The sequence below is a fragment of the Canis lupus genome, chromosome 10, assembly GCF_003254725.2.
Source record: "Canis lupus dingo isolate Sandy chromosome 10, ASM325472v2, whole genome shotgun sequence".
In the NCBI taxonomy this organism is placed as follows: Eukaryota; Metazoa; Chordata; class Mammalia; order Carnivora; family Canidae; genus Canis; species Canis lupus.
Window position 1 is genome coordinate 5,252,429 of NC_064252.1, and position 20,859 is coordinate 5,273,287.

General features: G+C 35.7%; 1 protein-coding gene across 2 annotated transcripts in view; it reads right to left on the minus strand.

Annotated features, from left to right (window-relative positions):
• Window positions 1-4,713: 4,713 nt before the first annotated feature.
• The window catches only part of TAFA2 (TAFA chemokine like family member 2), a 448,988-nt gene continuing 432,842 nt past the window's right edge, over window positions 4,714-20,859 (minus strand). For both annotated transcript variants that reach the window (XM_025476775.3, XM_049115111.1), the window contains exon 5: window positions 4,714-6,871. In XM_025476775.3, coding sequence (XP_025332560.1) covers window positions 6,860-6,871 — 12 coding nt within the window. In that variant the 3' untranslated portion in view covers window positions 4,714-6,859. The remainder of the gene's footprint in view (window positions 6,872-20,859) is intronic.

Below are 20,859 nucleotides of genomic sequence, written 5' to 3' on the forward strand. Positions count from 1 at the left end.
CCCAGGGTAAATGAACCTGCTCATGTCCATCAGTACTATCCCTCCATATTGCCATTTGCAACACTGGGGTGGAGGTTCCCTTTGTTACTATGTCTCTACTTTTCTTCTTCTTTTCTACATGGTCTCTCTGTCTTTTGTTGTACAGAAGCTGTTCAGTCAGCTTTCAGTTTTTCTTCAGGAGGAATTGCTGTATAAAAAGATGTATATTTGGTGTGTCCATAGAGGAAGTGAGTAAGCGTCTTTCTACATCACCAGTTTGGACCTAAAGTCGCATGTATTACTTTGACAACCCCAAACCTTAACTACTAATAGCTTATTGTTGACCCAGAAGCCTTATGGATAACATAGAGAGTCGATCAACATGTATTTTGTATGTTTTATGTATTATATACTATTTTATATACTATATTATTACAACAAAACTAGAGAAAGGTAAATGTCATGAAAATCTTGAGAAAATACATTTATAGTACTGTATTGTAAAAAATTGATGTGTAGGTGGACCCCCACAATTCACACCTATGTTGTTCAAGGGTCAAGGGTACTTAAATTTTATTCACTGCTTCTAACATAATTCTTGACACATAAGAACACAAAAATATTTGTTAATTAATGGATCTCTCATTATTCCTTATCTCTAATAAAACTTCTCCTCACTTTTAAATCTAATTTCTACCCCGTCTAGATCTACAAACATCATTCCCTTTTATTTTACTTGGCCTCTGGAGTCTTCCTATAGCCCCATAATATACTTTTTGAATGGCATGTAAACTAACAACCTACTATTTACTACTACAAAAGTTAAAAATCCTGGCTTGGCCACTTACTATCAGATGACACTAGGGAAACTGTTGAACATCTCCATGCCCTAGTTTTTTTTACTATAAAATAATAGAAACAATTACATATAGATTAGATTAGTTCAAATAATGAAGTTCTTAGAACTTTTGGCACAGAGTAAGGACTCAACAGATGCTAGCCTTTTAATCTCAACTATTTACATCCAAAGATGATCCAATTATTCATTCTCACTTGTTTTTTGTTTTTTTTTTTGTCTAGACTGCATTATAATAATGGAAAAGTCACATTTCTCTACAAATTAGGTGTCCTCTATTATGACTTTATTGTCTTCTGAGCTCTGAGTATCTAAAAACATCAAAATTTGCTTCAAATATTTTCTGTTCACCTTGATTTCAAATCAAGCTCTGGAGCTTATATACTCAGCAAATAAATCTCATGTACTTAAGACCTGTATCTTAGTGTGTTGCTGTTTCCTCAGCCCAGAGTTCTGTAGGCATTATTTCCTTTAACCTCACTTTTATATTTCTCCCTAGCTTCGTACATTTTGTTCATTTATCTAATAGCAGAAAAATAGATTCCTTTCACATTAACCCTTCCCTTTGATCTTCCCAACTATTCCCAATAAATAGGATGGATAAAGGGATCTTTTATCAATTTCTCCTTCACTATTTCTTTCGCTCAGCCTGTCACTGGTTATTCTTTAACCTTCTTTGCAGCCACACGATTCCTGAAAACAGGTGGTTTAAATGTAGTGCCTCTCTACATCTTCCCATTCTATTTAGCAAAAATACCAGCAGACCCCAAAACTTTTTATATCACATATGATATGATTTTATTATTTTCTATCAATACAATTTTTACACCAACTGCAGGGTGAACAGAACTGACCTCTTTAACAAATGAAGAACCACCATTTTAGTAAATACTATGCACTACATACTGCTCTTTGCATATGTTAACTCATTGAGTCTTCACAACAATCCTGTGAGATAAAATATTTTCACTTTATAAATAAGGATATTGCACTTAGCTAATTTCTCTCTTATTAATTTATTTATGATCTTGGAATCATTAACTTTCTCTCAGTAGCCCAGGTATAAGCTGAAACTCCTCCATGGGATAATAGATCCCAGTGATTGCTTTTTGATTCACAGTCTCCACACTAGGGACACTGTTTTGTGGGAAGTCACCAAAGACCCAAGCACCAATTACTTCTTCACTGTTCACCCCATTAGATTTTCTATGGGATTTGGTTCTGTTTATTCCTTGCATATTATGACTTTCTTTCATCTAGATATGGACACCCTTGCCTTCATTTCCTTTATATTTTCAGTTCTAGGTTCTTAACACACCACTCCCCCTCTCCTGTGCATCATATGTAAACAAAGTCTTATTTCTCCTATATTTAAAATAATGCACTTTTTTGATTCTGTATCCCCTTCATAAACACTACCCTACTTTGCTTTTTCATTTCCCACTCAAGAGAAGTTTGTGTGTACTATATCCATTTTCAAATCTCTAACTCCTCTGCAAACTAATGAAAGCTCAATCCTACAACAGCACTTCATTGAAACTGCTCTTTCCAAGACCAACAATAATCTCTAATTACAAACCCAATAAAACCTATTCAGTTCCTTTCTGATGTGACTTTCTGAATGTTTCATTGGTACTTTAAATTCTGTAGGCTTGAACATTGCCTCTTACCTGCTACTCACCTTGCTTTTTCCTAGGTTTTTCTGTCATATTTAACTGAACCTCAGTTATCCCATTGTAGTAGGCTCAGGACCCTCTGGACTTTTCTTCCATGTCTTCCTTTCAGTCATGCAATCAGTTCACCCAATTCGTTGAGCCTTCATTAGTGGCTCTTAACCCTGGATGCTCATTAGAATCACTGGGGGAGCTTTAAAAAAAATAATCAGTCTAGGATTAGGGCCTGGGTCAAGTAAGAGCATATCATAGAGTAGGGTCAAGCAAGGGTAATTGTTAGGATCCTCAAATAATTTAAATTGCAACTGGAATTGATCTCCATAGTTTCAGATTCTTCTCAGTGTAATAGTCTAAGCTCAGGCCTTATTCCCTCTCCCCCAGGTTATTTTAGTCCTCTGTTAATTTCTAAGTCCACAATCTCTCTTCTTTAAGATTTTCAATCCCATTTTTGCTAAAATCTGTAAAACCACATTATGGACATGTACTGTCCTGCTCACCTAACTTCTAAAGTTCAAAAATGAAGTTCAGTCATTTCCAGAAAAATGTTTAGGACATAGTGCATCCTATTTAGTAATTTGCAACATATTGAAAACAGGTATAAAAAAATCAAAGCAAATATGAAATACTTAAAAATCTTTTGTGTGCCCAATTTTCCCATAGGTTAGTATAGTGCCGCGCCTACGTAGAGTATTGGAAAATTACCTAGTGAACTGCCTTTAAAAGTATTTTAAAGGTGAAACTTCAGCTAACCCCAAAATGTGATCCAGCCCTATAGAGGCAGTAGGAATTCAGTAACTGTCAGTGAAATGCCAGATATTTGTAATGTCTACACTACTTTTCAGTCTCTCACAGTGCAAATAAAAACAATGAAGAAATCTGGTACCTCTACTCTTCTTTCAAAGTATTCTATATAAAAGAGAAAAAGAAGACAAACCCTTACCTTGATAAAACATAGTAATGTCCTACTCTGTGGGTATGATCTCTATGTGGGTAAGGGGAGTGGGAAGCTGCCCAGTGCATGTCTCCTCTGACTTTTCTGTTTCCCCTAGCAGAGTGTCTGCTATCATTCTAATTCTCTCCACTTAAGTCACTCAAAGGAAGAAAAGGCAGGATGATGAAAAATATTATTTGATACCTTTGCATATATGGCTCTTTCAGAGATCTATTGCCTCCGGTTTGAGAAAATAAAACTTTAGAAAGATCAAGTCCCGTTTAATCATTGTGCTATTATTAGCTATTGTGTATCATCAAAAGTCACAACCCAATTGTACAGCATTGTGTAGTAGCACAGGACTTGCTGAGGAGATCAAAGAACAGGCTCAACTCCCTTTTTATTTCAACCTTAGATACAGATTCTCAGTTCTCCTCCTACCCGTTAAAGTCAAAAGTAGGTTTGAAATCACATGTGGTACTCTCTGCCATTAAAACTAGAAGTTTCCAGGAGGTTAAGGCATCAAGAGTAAAGAAAAATAAAGCTAAAGGATGTTATCCTTAAAATAGAGACCTTGGAAAAAGTAATTACACATCAGTCATTCATTGCCCATGTCCTTCTATCCTAATATACACCACAGTAACGTTTTACCAATTGGAAAGGATACAATAGAGCTCGCTCTCCTTCCGTCTCTCACACACACAGTACATGTGAAAGTGGAAAATCTGAGTCAGGTCTGTATTTGATTTAATAGTATTGTACCAATGTCAGTGTCTTGATTTGATAAGATTTGGTCACTGGAGGACAGTGGGAAAAGAGCACACAGAGGTTCTCCTCTCTTTTTTTGTAACTTCTTGTGGGTTTTAAATTATTTTTAAGAAGTGTGAAAGCTGAGTTATAACCATATCTGATATTTTCATTAACATTTCCATATGTAATGAACTTCAAAGGATAGGCAGCATATTTAACAATTTGTATAATAAAAGGAATTTTGCATATGGCTAGCAAACATCCATCAGTTGTACTCCTAGTCAAGATGTGGGCAAATAGCACAAGAGTAAATATATCTCTTTCAATTGTTTCCTAGCAAACAAGCAAATCAAGTATTGGAACCTTGTGTAAATGGCAAGAGTTGCCATGGATTTTTATTAAAAGGAGATTGAAAAATTTATGTCAGCTTCCCCATGAATTCACAGGTTTTCCTGTAGAGTAACTGACTTTTAAAATAAAACACCAGAAAACCGATTCTCCAAATGTAACTCATGAAAGAGAGCCCATTTTATATCCCAATTTTATTTACCTTTTCTGAATAGTCACAACATTAATCTACTGGGGATAATCTAGTTAGTCTATTTGAAATTCCATTTATTTTTTTCTATTGATATGCATGTGTTACACTTGTATATAATACAGAATTTCCAGTGTTGTTTTAAAGGACTCAGGTAAAAAAAAAAATGAGAAGCATGATCTACAATTTCAAACAAACCTAGGACAAATTCATAATTTCCAAAATAGTATAGTTTTCTACTTTGTTCCAAAGAAATGAATGATGTTATCATTGATGCAAAAATTCCAGCACAACTGTTATTTTTTTCTTTCTGAATTCATACAGTCTTGAACTATTACAGAATCCACTCAGAGCCATCTAGTTTTATGTATAATGAAAATGGAGGGAGGAAGTCATCTCATTTCATGGACTTGTAGGGCAGTATACTTTGGTTCAGTGTCAAAAGTATACTTTACAAATTTAACTTTTAACAAATTTTACACTTGTAATTTGTCTGCCCAGAAGACATCCTGGGTAATGTACTGGTCTTTGAAATTTGTTACCAACTAACAGACCAAAACTCTCTAAGGTATGTCAGCTTCCGTCATGGAAACCAACAAAGACTTAATTGACCATGTCAATGAGTTCTAAAAATATGAAAGATGGCCACATTTTCTCTAACATAATGGAACTTCTAATAAGACAATTTATGAAAGACCTTCCTATTAGGCTAAGATGAGTAAACCAAGAAGTCTCCCCCATTACATCCCTTCAACTATACACTTACACAATAGGGTTACAGAATGGCTATGTATTTTCAATTCTTCTCTCCCTTCACATAACAAATGAAATAAAATAAATGTAGTATAAAATTATACATTCTGTAATAACTTAGGAAAAAAGTACATACATGTTTAAGGCCTTTAAATATTTATAAGACTATCCTATAGAACTGAAAAACAAAAATGTTAAAATGACTACAAAAATGTGGGAAGAAACTGATCTAAGAAATTGTTTGAATGGGACAACTATAAGCAAATATTATAAATTTGATACCAAGGAAAATGAACAATTCTATTAACAGACTGAACAGATATATAAGCATCCAAACAGTCACTGGGAGCGAGCAAGGGACAGTCTATTAAAATGGTAGAAAGGACAGTTAAAAAAAAATTACTAGAAGAAATCTTAAGTGAATAACTCTCAAGCTAAGAAATCAGAAACCCACATGCATCCCTGGCGATTTTTTTGAAACCAAAGGCTACCTACATACTTGACTGCTCACTGCTGATTTCTGTAAAGGGAAAAAGTAAATATAAACATGAAAGAAAAAGCCCACTTAATAAAACCCCACAAAAACCAAAAGGGAGAGTACTCCAGAAGTACAAACTAGCATATAATGAAAATGGAAATTCAGTTCTAACTACTACCTATGTAACTGACAGAGAGCTGTAGTAGTATGTTAGCCTTGGGGAAACATGTCAGCTTGTCTATACATTCTTATATGATTGATGTATTCAGATAACTATTACTTGCCAACAATAATTATTATCAATGGATATATATTTCCATTCCCTTAACAAAAGCAATGTTAAGATGTTAAAACATGTAGGCTTTCAGAGCTCCAAGATTAAGATACAAATAAAATGGTCTCAGTCTACACCATGCCAGAGGAGAAGTTCGCAAAGGAAATGTCAATAAAGCCAGGTGCAGTCCCACCAGCCAACGAACACAGGACTGGACCCAGGAACATATCCATGGCAGGAGGCCAGTGCACTTGGCAGACTTTCAGAAACAAGAAAAGCAGTCACATTTGAAGCCAAGAGCCCAAAAGGTGAGTGTCTCTGACATCACCGGGAAACACCAACTCTTCAGATGGCAACTCCAAATTCTCTTAGCAAGTGCAATTTTACAAGTTGAACACAGTTCAAATCTGACAAAATCTTCATGACATAGAAGTTCATGTCTGACTTTTTAAAAGTCTTGGTTTCAAGAAGAGGTCAATTATGAGCCATGAAATCCTTTGGAAATAAGACTCTGCAGTGCCTCTTGTGAGCGGTATAAAAATCTCCCTTCAAGATCACCTCAGGAATTAAGTTTCTGTGCAGATGTTTGATGTAACCAGGCGTGAGGATCACTTGATTTATCCTTTGTTAATGGGTTACCTACAAAGGAAGAAGAAAAGATAATCATTTTATAACAGTCTATATGATCTTAAAACTCCAAATACAATTTAGTATTAGAAGAATTCAAAATGTTGGTATTTGTTTTTTTTTTAAGATTTTATTTGTTTATTCATGAAAGAGAGAGGCAGAGACACAGGCAGAGGGAGAAGCAGGCTCCATGCAGGGAGCCTGATGTGGGACTCAATCCTGGGTCTCGATCACACCCGGGGCTGAAGGTGCTAAACCACTGAACCACCCGGGCTGCCCAGTGGTATTTGTTTTATCAAATGTTGAATTTTAAAGGACTACCAGATTCCAGTGTTGCCACTTTAGAAAAGACATCAGTGTTCTCTATCCTTTCACGGTATTTTTAGAGCTACTTGCACAACTATCCAACAAATGACTACAACTATGACCAGGAAGATCTTGTGATGCTACCTGTCTCAAATCCAAACGATGGTTCTGGAATCTTTGTCCTTTGTACAGGCATGGAAGACATAATCCAGAGATCATAAAGACATTATGCCAGACTTCAGTAAAGACAGACCTTTGTTCATGGGAATACAATCAGACCCCGTCTTCAAGAAAGTCCTTGGGCATTAGCTCCATAAAACCCATTCTTGAAATAGTTTAAAACTTGAGTGCTTATTTGACTCCATTCTATTTCAGAAAAATTATTCATGAGGAAAAAATGGGAGAAAAACAATGCACAATATTTTACCAAGGTTTAAATATTCCAAAAATTCTCAAAAAAAGTTGATTAATGCTATTATAAATATTATTAAGGGAGATTATCACTGGCTTTTCACACCTACTCAAGTCCAAAGAATGTGTATGGGAAAAAATAGTTAACCTCTAGAGTACCTGATACCTTCTATCTATATATACATAAGGGGAGATGATAGATGGCTATACAGAAAGAGAGATTTCTGCTGCACCAGTGAATTCCTAGGTATACTCTAAATTCAAGGCACTTAGAGTTGCATGACTATTCTTGTCAAGAAATGGTTACAACAAATAGTGAATTCTTGAAAGTTACTGTGGATACTTTGGTTTTATTCCATTAAATCATATAATTACTCATCCTTTCATAAAACATTTACAGAAAGACTGTTTTTGTTTTTTTGATCAATTATGAAAAAGAAACATTAAGCAAAATAATCTAGCTCTACTAGATAATCTGGCTCTACTACAGCTAGTCTCAAATTATACTACAAAAGGAAGCTATAAATTCAAAGAAAAGTTGTTTCTGCATGGAGGCGACCATCTTATTTATGTCTCTTTGGTCAGTTGTCCTGTCCAAGGAAGGAGCCTCTGCTTACATATTTAAAGCTTCTTACTCCCATGCACAAATTCCTCCCCTGGGAGGAATGGAACTGAGGATGGAAGGATACAAATACAGAAAGGGCCTGCTCACCCCCAGAGATGCTGGGAGCAGGGGCTCTCTTAGATAGGGTAACAGTCTCATTTTCAATTTGTCTTCCTCTTAGTGGTCATTTTATAGATATTCTCTGAATGGCTCCCAGTCTGAGGGTTAGCGTTAAGAACAACGTGGAGAGTAAATATGAATGTTTCGACAGACGTTATGTCCCAGGTTGCCCATAGAGATAGCTAATCATTGTGGAAAATACAAAAACTTTATGATAAACTTTCTTGATGCATACTGACTTAACCTAATCTTTGACTGCCATTGCCTGAGCAAGATCCCGTTGCCTTTTCTGAAGATTCTGCTCTTAGTAGGAAGACTTATAAACATTATAAGGGATTATATTTCCAAAACTATGCTAGGTAAAGAGAGGAACTGAGAAAGCACAAATGGGTTAGCCCCGGCAAGGACTCAGCATAGGCAACTGGAAGGACATGCTGTAGTGATCCCACAAGAGCCAGTGGCCTGTCCTCCTGTGTCATTTGGAGCCCCGATTCTAAGTAATCTCTTTGTGGGTACAGTAGATGCATTCTTCTATCTTTATTCCAAGCTAAATATTTCATCCTGCTAGTTTATATAAAGCTGGGGAGGGATTCTCTCAACTATTCATATATTAAAGCTTTGTTTTTATGAAAATTTTAAAAAGACACATTTACAGTACAACACCAAAGGTTTATATTATAGAACACATTTTTCCTCCATCTCAGTAAACATACATGTCTACACATAAACACAATGCCTATCCTAAGCGTATCACAAACCTACATTTTTTATGCTATCACCTAAAATAATTGTTAGAATATAGAAAGTTAAATATGACTAAAAGAATTCTCTAAATAAGCATAGGTCAAAACTTGAGTAAATGACTTCTCATTCCAGCTTTATACAATATTCCCAGTTTATTAATCCTAAAAACATCCTAGCACATTTTATGAGATGAAGATAGGCCTTCAGTGGACTATTTTAGATTTCATTTTTGTAAATTACTCCGATCAATTCATTGTGGTTTGGCATGTGGAGTTCTAGATTAAGGTCGGTGTGGCAGTAATAGCAGTCACAGTGGAAAGGGGATAGTCCTGTTATCTTCATAGGGGTTGCTGTGAGGCTCAACTATGATAATGTCTGTGAAAACACTTCGTATAATAAAGGTTTTACAAGTTTTTTTCAATGCACAAAGCTTTAACAAGAGAACCACTAAAAAGTACAACGAGAGGGCCACACGAACAGATATTTAATCAAAGTAGAGAACTACTCTTAAAGAATTCAAACAAAGGCTAAGTAATCATTTGTCCTTTTCTTTTTTTTTTTCACTTGTCCTTTTCAATGTGATACAGATATGAGCATGTATGGGCCTGTGTCAGCACCCTCCCTGACAACCTCCACCGTTGTATCAAATGAAATGGCAAAACCAAAGACTTGAAAACATAAGGATGATTCAGAATGTAGGTACATTATCACCAATGTAATTCGCCTAATACAGAAGAGGCAGCAATATTGAAGATGAAATTGTCTAAAATGTAATGCAAAAATAACAAACACTTCTTTGATTTACCTGCCTATTGAGTTCAAGTTACTCAAGTCAAAATTCTGGCATGCTACTCGGAAAACAAGCACCATTTTCTCCTTTCCTGATATGCAAGGGTTGTTTAAGTGATATGTTTAAAAATGTTGCTCTCATCTAAACGTGATTTTTAATATACCACATTAAGCACTGCCTTATTTTTAGAACTTAGATATCACTCTCTTTCACTCAAGCCATATCTTTTGGAGGAGGCCAAATAGTAAAAAGTGTTAGCTTGTAAAGACGATTTTCAGCAAGTTTTCAGTAACTAAAAGCAGGAGGTTGCCATAAAACCATCTTTACAAGATAGGAAAAGCATTTGTTACCATGAATGTACTGTCTTTTGGTTCTGAGGGCAGTAGATATAAAATACTGCCTGAGAGAGAGAGAGAGAGAAATGTCCTATGATAATTATAGTTACGCCTGGAGTTTCATACGTTTTAATCACCACCTCAGTGAATTCGCCTTTCCAAAGGCAGTGTTTCACACAGCTGTTCCTTTTTATGTAAATCTTATTTGTGTGTGCCGCACACCAGTCAATTCAACAAGTAAAAATACTTGACAGCTGAACACATGCAAAAGGTAATCAGAATGATGGCAGCTTTTCTAGTTAGTAGCTCAAAGCTATCTTGGTAATGACCCACAAGGATGGCGCTACCCTGCTAATATTAAACAAAAAGCAAGAATTCTTTCAGAATTATCCCCTTATTTTAGCCCATTTATTTCTCTCAGTCTAACAAATCTATTATAGTATCCTGATTTGATTTCTCAAAAATTTGTGCTAAAATCACAACCCTTAAGTCTGTTCATCAATTTAATTAGAGAAAACAAAACAAGGTAATGGCATACATGACCTTAGTTAAATGTGAAATGAAATCAACTATTTTATACTGGTTTTATTTTATACTTTGAACATTATGAAGTATCCTTTGCCTATCTTCTAGTTAAGATAAATTAGAAAGGCTAAAAAGGAAATTCAAGACTCTATCTTGTCCCCAAGTGTAATAGATGATTTTATAAAGTTCTTAAATTAATTACATTCATGGAGTCAGTAATTCCCTTTTCCCCCACTCAAGCCCTGATGCCTGAGTTATCAGTGGGAGGCAACACATTATGATGAGAGGCATTGACAGTGTGGGTGGGCTCCGCCGGCACACAGCCTGGGTTCAGATCTCTTCCTTAGCATGTTCTCACACTGTGGGGCTGAGTAAGTTATTTGAACTCCCTAAGCCTAGTCTTCCCCAAGGGTAATACGAGAATGGTATAATTAGACCCCATGCCTTTGCTATTGCGGTTAAATCAGATAATCCTTTGAAAGTGTCCAGGTAAATGCTTTTTAAATAATAACTGGTGATAGTAGCAGTAATTCCCAAACACTACACAAAAGGCGATACCTAGGATAAGTATTGGGGTGGTGGGGCATTACTGCCTGTTTCTTTATAAGTATTGATTTAATTGTTGGTGTCTTATAGAAACTGATCCTGCAATTATTCATTTCATATTCTTACTAATCATAAACATCCTTTCAATCAAGAGGAAAGCACCTCTTTTTGGGCCTACTTTAGGAGTGAGACTCTTTTCAGATTAAGGGATATAGAGTAGTGGTTAAAAAGAATGTACCTGAAGCCAGTTCTGCTGATAACTCATTGTGTGACCTTGAGTAAAAGAGGATAGTATCAGTACCAATATCATAGGGTTGTATGAGCTGAAGAGCAAATAAGTTAGTAGGCCAAGTGCTTTGAACAGTGCTAGGTATGTAATAAACACTATGTAAATGGTAACTATTATTATTCATATATAAACTTATATGTGTGTGTATATAAATATATATTTATATATAAATATATAAATATATATATATATATGTATGTGCCTGGAGAGCTAGAAATGTGTGTGTGTGTGTGTGTGTGTGTGTATATATACACACACACACACACATTTCTAGCCCTCTGAATACACTGAATTCCTAGGCTTTGCCCCTTAATTTTTCTGATCATATATTACTGGTGTTTATGGATACACAATCCATTCTTTTTCATTCTTATGTTGTCTTTTTAATGGACCAGCAGCCATCAGACTTTGCATACAGTACAAATATCTAGGAAATTAGCACTCCACTTAAAAAATAAATGTGACATAATTATACCGAAACAAAATGCAGATTTGTAAATGTCCTTATTCATTATTGATGATTCCTCTGATACTCTTTCACTTTGAGTTCTAGCTCATATTCCAGATTTTTTTTTAAATCCCAGTTTTTCAGTTTGCCAGTCTATATAAATTTGTGAAATCACTGCCAAATTTCCATAGCATCAATGTGAATCTTATCATTTTAGCTTAATTAAAAAAAAAACACAACATTTTCTCCAGTGTGGCCATTAAAATCTTGTTATGAGGAACTACTGAGCAATATTTACATTCCTGTAAATATAAAATGGGTCATATATACACAATAATGGAACAGACAATGCTTTATGAACAAATCAACTTCATAAAAACATGTTGAATTTACAGTAAATAGCCATGTTATTAGATAAAATTTTTGGACTGATGAACAATATTTAAACAGTTGGAAGGCAAGGAAAAAGATGTGGCAATCTTTCCAAAAGGTGGTAGCTTTAAATGCAGCGCATGCCCAGTCTTTATAATGCAGCTGCTTACTGACATCACAACAGGCATCATGTCAACCTAACATTCTGATAAACAAATTTAATTTGATAAAGTAAAAGGAGATCTAGAATACCTTTATCATCTTAATTTGAATGAACATTGCCTTGCCTGGAGTATAACTGCCACTTTACTGCAGATACATTTTTTTAATACGGCTCTTACAAGTACATGAATTAAGCTCTTGCCTTAGTTTTTGTGTATTGAAAGTGCAATTAAAACACCGTTACTCCGCAGTAGCAGGTTTTCTCATTTACACAAGGAGAAAAGCTGCCACTGAGCTGGTCATAACTATGTGAATGCACTTATCCTATCTTAAAGCAACTTATATAATGATGTATTACAAAATGAAAGACACCTGTCGATCTAGAATAATCATTCAAGTCTAGTTGCCAGGTAGCTTTTAGGTATAGATGAAGCACTGTAAGGCAGTGACATGAATCATCTTCATAAATCCACCTACCTACATAAAAAAAAAAGTAAGGCTGTATTTTACTTTCTTGGTGATGGAGGTGATTCTATAGCCATGAAAACTGTCAGGTTTTCATGCCACAGTTTACTTTTCTTCCTGGGAATGTCTGGTGCTGGCTTGGCCTGAACATTTATTTTAACACTTGAGGCACCAAAAGCCATCTGTGTAATACTTCTGCTAGGGTCAACATTTCTACTGAATGACCTTGTTATCTGTCCTATAAATACTCTAAAAATCTAACAGCCTTGGGTGATTGGGAGGATAGTCATTTCAAACAACAGAGAGCATTGCCATACCTAACTGGTTGTATTTAGGTATAACGCAGTGTGGATACCAGTGTGGAAGCAGAAAATATCACCCAATCTATACTTCCAGAGAGAACCAAAACAGCAAACATGACTGAAGAATGGTAGCCTTATTCTGGTAAGAGTTTTATACTAGTGTTACTACCCTCTAGTCTTAGCACATTGGACACGTGACTTAAAAATCTCTGAATCTCCAGTGAGTCGGCCGAGTGAGTCTGTTGGACTCTGTGCTTCTAATTCCCTTCTATCCCCAAACTGCTCTGACTCTTCTTAAGAAGCACTAACTCCAAATGGGATAAAACTTTACTCTGATTACCTAAATTCACTGGTGGTATAACCACTGTGTAGACTTCCTTTTTCTAAGAAGCCTACTCGTTATATTAGAATGCAAAACTAGTAAGCTTTTACCACAAATACAACATCTGTCAAAGGCTTTCAGCTTCCTATGTTGTGTAAATGAAGATCTTGACTGGAAATGAATCTTTTGAACAGATGGACCTGCACTATTTCTTGGAACTCTGAAAGCTCTACAGTGCTCCTGCCATGACTCTTCTATGTGACTCATGAAAGCAGATGACTGTTTGCCTTGCTGTTTATGCACATTCATCTACTCAGAACTGATTCTGTCCGGATGACATTCACTGATAACACAATAAAACATTCCCTGATTTCTCTTTGGGTAGTTGATAAATTCTTTTGGGACACTAAGGAAGTCTACAACTTTCCTTCTCCTGGCCCCTGTTCACAACCTGTGTTTATTCCCGGTGGAAAATGACCCCCCAAATTAAGGTAATTCTAAAAGACAACAGTATAATGGGATTTAGTTATATTTTGCTTGAAGAGATTGAAAAGCCCTTAAAATGGGAAAACAATTATTTTGAATACTTGGAGGAAATCTGAGTAGACTTAAAAAAATAATAGCATTTCATATACCAGCATAGTTCATACATTTTTAGAGACGGTTGAGATTTTAAACTCAATTGGAAGGTACTTTACCTGCCAAATTTGATGCTAGGTTCATTTCTTTAGACTCACCTCTAATTTATAAAGGAGTAATTTGAATTGATGATAGTTTTTATCCACTTTCAACATAAAGACTTACTTTAGAAGTTTAAATCTCTTCAAGTATCGCACTTCTCAAGAACTTCAGCCTCACACATATGAGGGCGTGCAGAGGTAAGCAGTACAATTAGTACTCCAAAGGTGAAGTTAAGAGAAGTAGAGTTGGGAAGAAGGGCTGAAATGCAGAAAAAATCTCCCTAGTAGTCTAGAGATTGATAAGAGCAACATTTTCTCTGTACTTCCTGGATGGTTTGAGTTACAAATGCAAATGGCTGTTAGTCATGACCTTTCCTTGCGACACCTGTCTGAATAAAGAATATGTGGCTGTCACTTGGGGAGAAGAAATTGGTGTAACTTGTACCAAACTAGTTCTATGCCTGAAGTAGCACATGTGCTCCCCCCACCATCTCTGTCCTTTTCCATAATATTACATTTAGAGCTGATCCTTCTGTATATGGTAAATCTTTGGAAAAAATATGCCTTCTGTAAATTGCAAACCTAGAATATATTTTCTGAAAAACAGTCTAATACAGTCCGTTATGTTTAATATACTGGTGCTTTTGCTTTTTCCCTTCTATTTCTCAGTTATATTTTTCCCTGAATTGTTTCTGATCTTGGCTTTGGGATTTTTTTTTAGAATAATAGTCACACTTCTGTAATTTCAAATTCCCAAAGTTGATCAAAATATGAATCTCTAGCTATTTCTATTTACTTAGATGCTAGTTTGATGTAGCTGATTCAATTATATGGCAATTAAATATATAAAGATTGGACCAGTAGGTAAGAATACAATCTTCACTTGGTTTATGAAGATTCAGTGAAAGCCTGATGGCTCAGTACTTTTCATGCTAATTTCCACATTAAATAGGCAGGTTGAACACTGACAGTGGTCCACTAATACACCCAAAGTTTTGTATTATCCATTTCCTATTCTTGGCAAAACAATGTCCACTGAGGGGCCATCATGGGTGACAATATTAGATCCACCTCTTTGTGGCAGATTTATTTGTGGACCTCATTAGTTCAAAGAGTGATGCCCCTCCCCCATTATTTCTATAAAAGATAGTTCAATGCCTTTCTTTACTGACAACTGAGACAGATCTTTGCCTTCTGAATCCTAAAGCTGTCCAAAGTTCATCTTTCCTCCTGAAGTCAGGAGTACCTAGAATGCTAATAGTAACTATAGGAAAGAGTAGGTAACAGTTAATCCTGTGACACAATGTACACTCCTGCTCTGTGAGATATGAACCAAGATGAGAGCTCATTTTGGGGGATGTTTTGAATCTTTATTCCTCAATGAAACGTCTGTCCCTTCCTTGGAAGGGACAAACACTAGAATCCGGCCAACACTAGAATTTGCCACACTCATGCTCCAATTGGGAGCCAGAAGTTTTGTGAGTGTGGGAAAATTAAAAAAAAAAAAATTGTCATCAGGCACAGCAGAAACGTTCTCTTTCTACTTCTCCATTCGAACCTGAAGAGTTTTACACGTTTGCCTAAGGAATAAACACATGTCAGGTACTCGACTATTGAACAGATGATTACAAGAAGCAAACCTGGGCAAAAGGGAACATGTCAACCAACATAAAGGGACAGAGAAACAATAACTTCCTTTATGTCCATAAAAGTTCACAATGGAGATAGGTCTGCATCCCTCCTAAAGGATTATAAGCTCTTAGAACTTTTTATTATTTCAGGAAAACATTCATAAATGAGACCTAAAATAAAAAGCTTTTATAAGAAATTGATACAAAAATCATAAGAATTTCTTGTCAATATTTGGGAATAATTTTGCACAAACTTAGTAAATACAAAAGTTCATTAAAATCAAGGGAGAAGGTATATAGAAATCCCATACATGATCCTTTTGACGTAAAAGAATTCTACAAATAGTATTACGTAGTATGATTCAATTACAATTCAAATACTTATTTAATATTTGCTACCTTAACCATTCATAGGCTTTCCTGAATATCCATGTCTACAGTAATTTGTGATTTTGTTACAGCATGAACCTGAATCATACACAATTTAATGATGATAAGTGGGGCCAAGTCATTTAACCCATGTATCGGTCATAGGCATTCACAAGCCAGCTTTGTTATTCTCTGCTCATCAACTATGTAATCCTCATTAAGTCTGAATGGGATCCATGACATTTATAGACTTTCAAAGCTTTTCTTTAGAGTCTCTTTCCCAAAGTACTCCAGAGATATAAAACCTGTAGTATTTGAATTTCAAATATTTGAATAATTTAATATTTGACACTATAACATGAATAACAATAAATAATAAAATCATATGAAGGAGAGGCTAGTAATTTAGAATCAGACAATAGAAGGTTTTGATTATACAAATCAAAGGTAAAACATTTCCTACATAAATTTGAGAGCTGAGGATAGTTAAACCAATAGCAGAGGAAAAATTAACCGTGTTATGATATGAAAAACTATCTCCCAATTTTGATGTAGAAAATATATCTCCTAATTTTTTTAAAAAATTGCCTTTGAGTAATAAGTACAAACCCCTTGTCCCCATTATGACTAGATCTTTCCCTACCTAACCAGAAAATGTAAGATTAAAATGACGGTCTGAGAAAGAATGAAACTTTTGAATTCTGGTTACCATGATCACTTGATTTTATCCAGCTAAGTCACAGCTGGTGCAGTCATACAAAGTAGGTTAGTGTCATGACTTGCCAGAGACACGTGACAAAGGATGAAGCTGGAGAAAATTTAGAGGAGATTCATATCAACCCACCTACCTTCCCAACCCCTTCAGAGACAGACTCTAGTCATATCTATTTAACACTCATAGGCCTTGATATGCCCATTCAGATCTCCTTACCTCTGTATACATTTTACCTTTGCCTGAAAACTCTTCTTTCAAACCTCAGAACAAATGTTACCACTTCATAATTCATAAGCCTTTGTGATTCATCCAGTCAGCACTCTGTCCATATGTCTAAGATCTATCTTGTCATATTATGATTATTTTATTAATCTCTTTGTTTCTTGCACTAAACTATGATGTATTGGAAAAAAAAGATAATAGCATACATTTTCTCTCCTCAGTGTCAAGCAGCATTCCAGGCTCAATAGATGATACCTAATAGCTATTAAATTGCAAAACTGAAATGATGGGTAGGTGGGTGGATGGATAAATAGACAAATGAAGGACTGAATAGAAGAGGAAAGTGATACACAACTTCACAAGAAGGAAACCCAGAGCTACTATTTGGATTCTCTGAATTGCTAGGGGAACAATTAAGTGACCCTAAAGGTCAGTTCCTCCATTTTAATTTTTTTAGGATTATTCCCATGATTCTGTGGCTTCAGAATTTGAAATTATAGATACATATGGGTCCTGACATCAGTTTCACATTCGCACCTCGGATATTTAAATTTATTCTCATTTGGAAAAGGTCTGATTTTTAAAACAAAATTAATTCATGAAAATAATATTGCGAAAAGATAATAGCAATGTGTGATGCTTTAATTGGTATTAGGCTAACCACTTGGGATGTAGAAAATGTCCAAATAGATACATCAAGGTTGATTCTGGCATACTCATTACAGTTAACATTTCAGTTAGAAATTATCCTAACTTTTTTTAAATGCACTTCTCTCTTGAGTAATTTCCATACTGCTGCTTAACACTGTCAGGAAAATTTTTTCATGAAATATTCCGTAGTGACAGTTATCCTACACCTAAGGATTACATGCTCACTTGACATCAGGTATGGTGGTATAAATGAAACACCAGCAAATTTCTTAGAAGTAAATAAATACTACAATGATTGATTCACCCCCAAAATAATACTGTGTATATCACCTCTCTCTCTCTTATATATTGATTATATACTCTATGTCTAGTTCCCTCCCACCATTTTTTTTTCAAATATAGAGGCTAGTATTTTAAAAGGCAAAGAGAAGTTAACTTTGCTTAGCAAAATGCAGCCAACTCCATTTTCTGGTCGAGATTAGAATGCCAAAGACAGTTTGATCCTTCTCCTTGGGGAAACCTGGAACCCTCCTCACCTCTCAGATCATAATTGCTGGCATCAATAGACAACTGAGTGCACGTTTCTCTTCTCTTGTAACCCTCAAAATTATTCTTTGAGACTATCCCCATTTACTACTTAACAGTTAATAGGCCTTGTTATTAATTACTATTATCTTGAATTTACAGTTGAAGCTGAAGTTCAGAGAAATTAAGTAAAACTTCTAGATGATGCAACTAAGCAGTAAGTGATAGTCTGGGGACTGAGATCCTCATTCTGGGGCTTCAAACCTAGTGAGATAGGTCCTGCAGGTCTGATTCTTGCATTCATTCACTTGACTAATATTGACTGAGCACATACTAAGTAGCAGGCACTGTCCTAAGTGTGGAAAAAAAAAATCACTACCCCTATGAACTGACAATCTAGAGAGGCAGACAAACAAAAGACACAATAATTTAAAGTTTCAAATATGTCAAGCCATGCCAGGAGAAAAGTAGAGTCAAGGGGAAGAGTGGGGGGGATCCCTGGGTGGCTCAGCAGTTTGGCGCCTGCCTTCAGCCCAGGGCCTGATCCTGGAGTCCTGGGATCAAGTCCCGCGTCAGGCTCCCGGCATGGAATCTGCTTCTCCTTCTGCCTGTGTCTCTGCCTCTCTCTCTCCCAATGTCTATCATGAATGAATAAATAAAATCTTTAAAAAAGCGGGGAGAGGGAAGAGTGGGGTTTGGGGGTAGTTAGCATAGACAGGGAAGATCTGCTCAGTAATGAGACTTCAGTAAAAGCCTATAGCAGCAGCGAGAGTCCGTCAAGGTAATGGCTGGGGGAAGAGCATTTTAGACAGTGGGAACATGTGCCAATGACCTGAGGCGAGAAAGGAGGGGTAGTGTGGTGGCAGTGGAGCACACAAGGAGAGAATAGTAGATGAGGTTGCAGAGATTATTCATTCATCAATTTCTTTGTTCAATAAATGTTGCTGCTTCCATGTTACCTACTGAGGATGGGGCAAAGCAGATATGGTCCTTGTTCTCATGTGGGCATACAAATGGGAACTAGAAACACACATAGTGCACACCTTCCTCCTTCCAAAAGGCTTATTCCTGGAAGTCAGAACTGGATAGAGCCTAAATGAATATTAGGGACCTCAATAACTTTTTTTTTTTTTTTAAAGCTCTGGAAGCCACTGTTCTTTCTTTTCAGGCAATGAGATTTGCAAAGTTTTACAAAAGAAGAGCATAGGGAGCCAGTCTGTGTGTGTACAGGAAGCAAAGGTTTTTTTCCAGCAAATGTTTTCAGATGGCTGTTGGCAAAAAAATTCCTCAATGCAGGACTTAAATTCACCTATAACCTAACTAGGTTGAGACATCCCCTAGTAAAGAAAATCTTGTAAAAGAAGGCCACTCTTCCCTCCACTGTAACATTTAGCTTTTCTGTTGAAGGGATGTCTTCTCCCCAAACTATTCAGCTGTTCTTGGGATAAAAAAGTTCAGGAAAAATGTGAGGTCAGTCATGAGAAAAATACCATATCTTGGTATCATATTTAGATTGAGTCTTATTTCCAAACTTACTTGCCTCTAATGCTCAAAATGTAAGTTCATTGTTACTTACACTTAGGGTTACTCTATTTTTCAGTTTGAGTCCCGGTCCTGATTCACACTTGACTTCCTGTTGGGTCTATCTTGGAAATACGTGCTATGGACAATAAATTGTATCTTCATCCATATAGGGTAATTATCCCTACTGTAGAAATTTGATTTTTGGTAAACAACTGCTGAATGTTGAAATCTTAATGCTATGAGTGATTCTCTAACACAAGAACGTCAGCCACTGTGATTGGCAAAAAATTAAACCTATCTTGAAGCATAAAACATTTCTGAAATCCATTAAATCACATCAAGTTGCTAATAAATTTTTAAGGCTGGCATTGAGAAAGGGTTCCTAGATATAGCCCTGTACTAACTTCTTCAACTTTTCCATCATAAAAATGAGACATTGAGGTTGTAATGTTAAAGACTGACTATAATATTATCAGTTCCTATTGTAATCCAAGGTCATGAACTCAAAATCAAATTAAAGTCATGGCACACACTATTACCTTTGAGATAGAAGATTCATTATAACCAAGAGGTCAAAATAGACTTCTTACAAAATCTAGATCTATTTTAAAATACTAATACTCCCTTAAGTATAGAGTTCATTCACTGGATATTTTTTGTTATTTCTATTACATAATGAAGAATTATAATGGCATTTTCCTAATTTTGCCTAAAATTGAAAAATGATCATTGTGAATTTCAATTTCCCCTAAATTTTTTTCTCTTTACCAGGAATAATTAAAAGTTGGCTAAGAGGTAGTGTACCCTACATATATTTAACATTCACCTACTGATGATGATTAACAAAATAATGAATTAAAGATTTTCAGAGAAATCAGAGGCAGTAACTAATAAGTAACAGTTAAAAGCATGGGTTAAGACTATCATCGAGCCATAGGCTTC